Raw genomic sequence first — 9148 nt, 5'->3', positions numbered from 1 at the left:
AATGTCAGTTCAGCATAGGCACAATGGGAGTACAGGATTTCCAGTATTCTATTCACTTTATATATATCGAACTGTACCAATCACTTTAAGATACATCACTGTGTCAGCTCACACTCAACAAAGCTTAGATTGCAAATCTGCCCTATTGTACTATAACACATGTATGAAAATTCCCATTATAATCCAGTTCAATCTCCCTAACCTCACATATAAAGATCTTAATCACTTGTCCTCCTACATCTCCAATCTCATGTATTTCCACACCCCACCCGACCCCTCCGCTCTTCCAATGATTGCTGCCTCACTACCTTCACTCATGCCTGCCTCCAGGACTTCTCTTGATCTACACCTCTCTCCTGGAACTCACTCCCTCACCAAGTTAGACTATCTACCTGTCTCACCAACTTCATGAGTGCACTGAATATACACCTCATCATTAAAGCCTTTCAGCCCTCCTCTAAAATCTCCTCTTACCTCTCTGTACTTGACTTGGCCTTTTGTCAGCACCCACTCCAACTATTCAATCTTCCTCTTAGTACATAAGCATAGTACCAAGCAGGATCCTCTTCCCTCATCTGCTTCTCCTTCCCTTACTTACACTATCATTTACTCCTAACTCCCCACAACAGCACTTAACAATTGGTTACTGACACCCTGCTGCTTATTTAAGCGTTATGAACACTAATACAGCAATGTTTAAAACATGTCCTTGTCCTGTATTGTTTTGTACTGTTAATAACTGTTTTCTTGTGTGCTCATTTGTTTATGTTCTTTGTAAGGGGCTACAGAACCCATGTGGCGCCATATATATATAAAGGATAATAATAATGATATAATTTTATTGCTGTATGTTGTTCCTAGATATGGAAATTTACAATGTACAGTATTGTACTTACATGTCAGTTTACAATGTTGCTACACACATATATATATATATATATATATATCTATCTATCTTATACAGCGCTGCAGACACTTTGCGACACCTAAGATTAAAATAATAACGATGGATGCCTTAGACATGGAGTTTAATATATGGGCTACTAGCTGAAGTACCTGGTTTTAAATCTTAAAGTGATTATGTTTTCAATGAGTTGTAACTGTCAACAATTTAAAAATAATTAGCAGCTTAGCAGCTCTTCCATGAGGAAAGTTCTGCCCGGTGCACTCTGCTGTGAGGTCCAACTGGGACCCCAACCACTCTGTTAGGCAACCCAGACTAATTGCCACTCCTCTGTGAAGTTTTCATCCAAATCTATCCAGCTGAAGGCTCAGAACAGGCTCCCCGGGTCAAAGTTCTGCCCAGCGTGCACCAACGGGAAGTCCGAACGGGAACCTATCCCCCCTATACCCTGACCAGGATTCAACTAGGCCACCTTGCATTGGTTTCGTCCTAATCGGTGCAGGGGTGTCCGAATGCATAACCGGACAGACAAACAAACAATCCAATTAATTTTATAACCTCTCAACATAACTCATTTAATTTACAATGCAGTAACATCTGGTTAGGATAGATATTTTTAAAGGACAAATACAAGGATCTCATCTGCTATTTATTTGCAGCTTTATTTGTATTTTTAATTACAACACAATAAAACAATGGTAATTACAGAAGATGCAATAGTATAAAAAGCCATTGACCCTTCCCATAAGACACTTACAGCAGACAACAACTGCCCAACCCCAACCAGCCCTCCTCAAGAGAAACACAAATAAATATTAATAAATAGAAATGGATCACTGCACAGACTTTACCACTTTGACTGCTGGAATGGAAAATAAAAATTCTCCTGTAGCATAGGGGCTTGCAATCAAAAATTGTAGTGAATAACAGTTCCAGCTGCCGAAACACATGCTAAGTTTTATTGATTTTTTTTTTAAAGTATTTTAGGATAGATGCAGTCAAAGAGATAAAGTATTGTAAACACGTGTTTTTCATTGGAAAAAAAAAAGTAATCTTTTATGATATACAATACGTTAAAATAATTATAATAATAATATTATTAATTAAAAAAAATTATGCCCCCTTTACTTTGATTATTTGTTATGGGGTTTAGCTTCCTGTCATTTATTTATTTTTCGTAAAATAAATTTAACCTCTTTAAGTTCCTGTGCAATGACTTCAGGTATTAAAATACAACTTGTGTAAATAACATATTAATTAAGCATTGATTACAAATAACCAATGTATATAGTTAGTCTAAGCACTACAAACGTTTGCCCGGTTATATCTCACAGTCTTGATACATGTTAGCACCAATTATTCAGCTTTGCATTTGCACACAAACAAGTATTGTGTTTGTCAATAAAAGCAAAATAGATTATCATATCTACCGGAGCCTACGTGACACAAAAATAAAACATATCTGATACAGGAAAACTAGTGTGAACAACATTTTAGTATAATGTAAATAACAGTGAAACATTTTCCTTCCATATTCTATATTGCATAGAATGTAACTATTTCTGCCCATTATATATTTATCTCTTGTGACTTAGATCTCCGTAACTTTGACTATTATTTAATGTTAAAGACTACAAAATATTATGGTTTTTTTTTTAAATTATTTATTTATACATAAGCCTCAGTCTGTGGGTTATTTTTGTTAATAGAGTAAAATTGGTGTATTCACTCTGAAAATCCATATCACTTTTATTAAGCACCTATTCACTGTATCTCTCCCTAAGGGTCTATACATAGGCACGTAAGATACACGCTATGTATCAAGGCTCCCTTTTTTATCAAATAAAATACAAGAATATCAATGGGAAGATTGCACACGTCATACAAGTCACTGCATGCTTCTTTGTGCGTGTTTAAAATAAGGTTGCAGTACCTACACACTGGAGATTGCAACACAAGATAAATGTAAGATTTCAAATGCGTTCTCTTAACAAAATGGAACAAGACACTTTTTTTTTTTTTAAAAAGCACTGCAGCACAACGCAAGTTAAACGCATGTTATATGGTACAACAATTTTTATCTTCACATCTGTTAACATAGGCTTAACTTGCATTAGCAAACCATCTTAGATGTAGCGTTTTAACGCCAGTGTGCACATAGCCTAGCATTTATACTCAAATGTTACCACTGTTTTGGTACATCAAAAGACTGGATCCTAAGCAAGTGAACATTCCAAGATAGTTTCCAGTAGAAAAAAGTGGGACAGATTTATAACAATTTTGCACATGTGATATCGATTGTAGTAAAGCAAAGATGCCCTAGTGATGTCAACAATGCTTGCTTTACCGTGAGCTCCACTTGCTTAATACATTATACATAGCTAAATACCTTAATTCTGTGTATAATTATCCCTTATTGTGACAATATTCAAAAATACTTTGTAAGGTTCTGTATTTAAATATGCGATAATTCAATGGGGGCTTGGTGAGGCGAGTAGACAGTGCTATGTTTAAAGTAACAGTACATTGCTCCAATTAAAAAAAAAAAAAACATACCTAAAAGAGCCACTATTCTTAGCATACATAAACTATAAGGGTGCCCTATTTTCAGGTCATCTATAAATGCTTGGGTATTTTGAGACAATTGTGGATTCTGCAGTGACTTTGTCAAACTTTTTTAAACCAAAATAATAGGAAACACCATTTTTAATTCTAAAACTTTATTGACATATTACTGCACACAACTGATGCAACTATTTGCATTTTTAAAAACACAGTGTAAGACAGGGTGCGGGCCTCCTACAGCTCTTAAGTTCTTACTGAACAATTCCTGGGAGTACAAGTCCTAGCATTCTCTTGAAGCTACACTGTCCACCAAGAACCATGGGTAAGTAGTTCTGCAACAGCTGGAATGCTGACGGTTGTCAAATCTCTCAGAATTTGGAAACTAAATGGGGAACAAGTACTATCATTGTCTCTATTGTAAAATCTTCCCTTTTTTATACCAATGTTGAGGCAGAGATATTATGTGCAATACATAGATTTTTGTCTACAAAAATGTGTAACTAGGTAAAATTAAACAAAATGGGGTTCACTGTTGTTATATCTAAGATAAGTACCCATTGATGCAGTTAATAACTGGCGCTAAGGTGGGGCACCTTACTTTTTGATTGTTCATGTGTACAGGGTTGGACTGGCCCACAGGGGTACAGGGGAAATCCCCGGTGGGCCCCACTGCCTGGGGGTCCCACAACTTGCTTGAATATCAGGTTCCAGACTGTATACTCAAATTACACATTGTTACTCTATTAGTACTTGGTCTTTAATGTCTGTTTAAGCCTCTGTGGGGGCTGGCCTCATCCCCTGTGGTAACTGACCACTCCCCAAAACATGGGCCCCTACCACTGCATATCCCTGGTGGGCCCTTCATGCTCCAGTCCGACACTAGCAATGGGGCTTGCATGTGTAACTAGGTATTTGAAAGCCCCATTGCTAAAGTTTGTAAGGGCACCTATGTACCACCCAATGGTGAAAAATGTATATAACACATGTAACTTTGACAAGAAAAAGGGGCCCCAGCTCTGGCCCCATAGCAGCTGCACCCCTTGCACCTATGGTAGTTACACCCATGTCTACAAATCATTCTAGGTAGCAATGTACATACTTAAAAAATTAATACAGTGCTCTATTGGACTGATAGTAAATGTTATAGGGAAATGTGAGTATGCACATTTGTTTCAACTTTACTACAGAAACTTAATTTTGAAAAAAAATAATAATTCAGTTACAACTTGCATTCTCCATACATCTTATATAGCAGTTTCTCTTGATAATTTCAGCTTAAGGTCAGAGGGCACAAACAGCAAAAACAACGTTCTGCTTAACACGGCAAGCTTTGTATAAAAAGACATTGTTTAACTCGGTAATGACAGTCAACAGGACACAATATAGGTTAAAGGCATACTGTTACCATAAAACAGTTATTCCCTTACACGCTGGCTTTCAGAAGAAGCCAGGTGACTGCACTGCGACTGCTTTCAATGTTACCTTCATGACATGGTCATAGCAAAGTGCTGGTAAATGTATAACACTGCAAAAAAACATTTTTTATTTATTTATTTTTTTAATTCCAGAGTAGTCAATTTTCTCTGGGTAAAAACAAACTGAAGAGAAAGCCAAAGACCCGCCTTTGCAAGTTCGATGGAAATGACGAGTGCGCCCTCAGTATGTAATACACTTTCCAAGAAAACACTTTGGTGCTCATCCCACCCTGATACTTGCCCTAATGGGGTCAGGCCACTTCCTCACCCTTTGAGAACTATAGTGAACATGCAGTTTTAGCACATTATATTGCGGTACATGCAGTATTCAGATTCTCCTCTAGTGTCGAAAGCATAAGTACCTGGATGTACTCATATAAGGCAATTTATGTTTTCGCGCAATATCGTTGCGACATACAGTAGACCCCTCTATAGAAGAAATGTCAATATATTGCCCGCTGTATCAATTTCTATCTTATTTTGCCTTTTTTTTGGTTATAATGAACCTTAACTCACGTTACATATTCCCCTCTCTGTTCCAGAAAAAAAAACATATTTAGAAGATGTTGAGTAATTATTTTATCAAAATACTGTGTCCTGTATATTTCAATTTGTCTGCACATTCCTATTATTTAATGACAAGCAAGCAAAAGTCCTTCAGAATCTGAAAACTGATACAATAGTCCTCAAAGGGTTACAGAAACATAATACTTGAAGCAATTTTCTTCACAACATGACGGCCATCTTGCCGCAGCTCATTGCTATCCGCTTCGGAGACATTCTGGTTCCTGCCAGGCTTTCAAATGAGTGTTCCTGTCAGACCTGCTAAACGTCCCAGGCAGCTGAATACAGCTTGATCTAATATAATGATGGAAAAAAAAACACAAAATAAAACAAGAAAAAAAAAAAAAGTTTTTGTTCAGTATATTAATGACTATAAATGTGTTAAAATATTTTGGACAAAGCTCAGAAAAAGTTGTATAAAACACAAAATGAATGTATCATTAAGGCTGTTACTATATTGCAGATATTTTGGCCCCTTAAGTGTTGGAGAAAAAGGCTGTCCATACAGTCTTCAAGGTTCCCACGCGACTTGTTCTTCCACAAGTTTCATTGTGGGACATCTATCGGTAGCAGGCAGAGCATCAATCCTCTTTGGAAACAAAGCTGTTTTGGGTCTTCACACACTCCTGGCGAATCATGATGGGTGATTCTCATGTTAAATTTGTTGCTTGCACCGTGCAGCACTTATCTTTTCAGAGACGATCTGGTATTTTCCACAAGAAAAATGTTTTCAGAAATAAGGAAAAAAAAATAAATCTTCACTATTTCAGGAAAATTATTTTTATTCACCCTCTTCGTTGTTGCTCCCGGAAGCAAAATCCACCTCCAGAGAGCAGAGGGAAGGCCTAAAACTGAATGACAAAGAAATACAAAAAGAAAACTGGAGGAACGGCAGAAACTGTATCTCATGGAAGCTCCCCCAGATGATTGAATCCCCACTCTAGTGCAGGACACAAAACCTCCTGGGTTTTAAAGATCAGCCATATGACCCTGCCTCACAGATGCCTGTGTGTAGCTAAGGCAACTGAATAATAGCTCTGATGTTGAATCTCAAGTAACCTCAAATTTTTACGAGAAGAATCCCTACATCACACCCACTCTTGCATAGAGCGTTTACAGTACAGTATGTGTCGGGGTGTGCCTTTCCTTTTGAATTGAAACACAGTGTAAACCAAAACGAGGAGGCACAGGGCCAGGATACAGGGGATTACAATGGCTATGGCTTTCACAGTGCTGGCTGTGTTGTCCAGCTTCATGACAATATCTACGTCATCTTGGGTACTGGTTCGATCTTTGTCTCGGTCAACTGGACTGTCACATCCCATGAAATCTTTAAGGATGGACCGTGGGTATCCAGGTTCCACTCTGAGTTTCTGGTTGTGAAACTTCCAGTATTCTTTTCCTTTGTAAAAGTAGGTGAAACCTGAAATCGGGAATTAACAGAGCATTAAAGAATGCAATACTCACATAAATGCATTTTCTTTTGATTTTAACATAATTTACCGTTATATGGGTATATGCTACATAGAGTCCACCAGCCAAGTTCCTCAAGGCTTTAGGCGCATATAATTTAGTTCACAGACTGCATTCTATTAAACTCGTAATGTTATTTAATACAGGTTCTTAATATAAGTGAGTGAGGGAAAGAAAGTCATAATCAACAAAATTATAGGCTCATGCCTACCATTTTCTCTGTCAACAAAGGCGCCTTGAGGTGATTCTGGTATTCCTTTCCATATTGTAATTAACTTTGGGTAACCAGGATCCATAAATCTCATTTCTTCATTATATCTCCAGTACCTAGAATACAATGACATACCATGCTTTAATACAAATAAATACCCTAGATTCTAGAACAACCTATAGGCACTCCACGGCTTTCCAGGTGTTGTTAAAGTTTCACAACACTTAAAGAACTATATGGGAACAAACACCATATTAGAAACGTCCATAGTATCTTGATTACAGCTGGCAATTGGCCCTGTCTAATGTACAGTTAAAACAGAATATAACTGAACATTGCCATTTATTTAATTAGACAAACAATTATAGTTTTAATTATTATTTAGAAGGGATATTCATCCTGTTTTGTATACTCACTTCCAGAAAATTAGGGTTCATCGATTTCTTTGGCAAACAATACCTCTGTATATACAGGTATTTGCGCTGAATGCATGGTCATCATTGGACTTGTAGTACACCCATGCATCCAAAGACCACCCCTGTCTACATATATATGAATACTAAAGTATTCAGTGAACCCTAATTTTCTGAGTGTTCACAGAACATGGAGACCAATATGTTTCAAGGCCTTATATATTCTGCAGATGTCACTGCTGCTGTCCATAGACAGCAGTCCTCAAACAAAAAATATATACCTAAATATAGCTAGCAAGATCACAAGTAGCAAATGAAGCCTATAAAACATATCGAAATGAAAAAAAAAACGCATAATACCATTCTTTTAATAAACAGAAAGCAACGTACAATATGTAGTCTCTTGCAAACGTGTTTTCCCCATCGAAATGACATCTTGGGATAGATTTACTAAAACTTCTAAAAAAGAAAAGCTGTGATGTTGCCCATAGCATCCAATCAGATTGTAGCTATCATTTCTCTATTGCATTCTAAAAAATTAAAGACAGAATCTCATTGGTTGCTATGGACAACATCACCATTTGTCTATTTTACAAGCTCTATTAAATCTACCCCCTTGTGTGTACACTGCAGAGACTGCCATTGTGTGAAATTCAATAAGACCCACTGCCTTAAATGCCAAGTTAGGTCATTAGTTCCAAATCAATCAATAATCAGCATTCTTATGGAAACAGGGTCAGCCTATTATATGACTGCACCCGCTGTGGGGATGTGATAGGTGCATTTTAATAAAACACATTATACATGAGCTACAACAGCTTATCTACAGATTGTATATAACCAAATCAGTGCATTGATATTATCGCAGCTTAAAGATGTACTGTATGTCTCCTGGGAACAGGTTATCACATGGTCTGAAGGGGATCCATCAATCCTACAAGCGGGGACTCTGATGAGTTGAATTATTCCTTACAGCCTCCCTTGCTGCTGCAGGCTATTTATGGAAAGTGCGTGATTGCTGAGCATGATAATTAGAACTAGAGAATGATTATCTTCATCATAATGACTCTTCAAAATGAATCAACAACTACATAGATAGCTACTTCCTATGCCAATAAATGCTTATTACTTTTGATGGGAAGTAAATCAAGACATCTGGGTGATGCATGGAACAACTTGATTTAATGAAGAGATTTAATATTATCCTGTCCCATATGTCTGTCTTGGATTGCGCTATAAAAATATCATGCCACATACACAGTTGTCTATGAGCAGCAGAGATGTGCAGAGCAGGTTTTGCTATATAAAAGCCAGCATTATAATCTGCCTATATTGGGGCAGCTGGGAGGGAGGAGGAGGTGAATTAGTACAGTATGCTGCATTTACATGAATATTGGCTAAGCCATGGTTGACAACTGTCCTAATTGCCATTGGCATTACCAGCTTTTACATTTTTGTCATTGGAAATATACTATGGGGCTGATTTAATAACAAGTTATATTCTTGTTATAACTCATTACTAATCTTAAATGGTGCTTCACTC

General features: G+C 37.2%; 1 protein-coding gene across 1 annotated transcript in view; it reads right to left on the bottom strand.

Annotated features, from left to right (window-relative positions):
- Positions 1-1564: 1564 nt before the first annotated feature.
- MMP16 (matrix metallopeptidase 16) overlaps positions 1565-9148 on the bottom strand; it is a 239160-nt gene continuing 231576 nt past the window's right edge. The window contains exons 9-10 of the mRNA XM_088471395.1: positions 7193-7308; positions 1565-6931 (exon numbers count right to left, since the gene is read on the bottom strand). Coding sequence (XP_088327521.1) covers positions 6597-6931; positions 7193-7308 — 451 coding nt within the window. The 3' untranslated portion in view covers positions 1565-6596. The remainder of the gene's footprint in view (positions 6932-7192; positions 7309-9148) is intronic.

The sequence above is a fragment of the Taudactylus pleione genome, unplaced genomic scaffold, assembly GCF_031769625.1.
Source record: "Taudactylus pleione unplaced genomic scaffold, aTauple2 ptg000114l, whole genome shotgun sequence".
Classification (NCBI taxonomy): Eukaryota; Metazoa; Chordata; class Amphibia; order Anura; family Myobatrachidae; genus Taudactylus; species Taudactylus pleione.
Note: the sequence above shows the minus strand (reverse complement) of the source record. Positions and strands in the feature narration are given on the sequence as shown.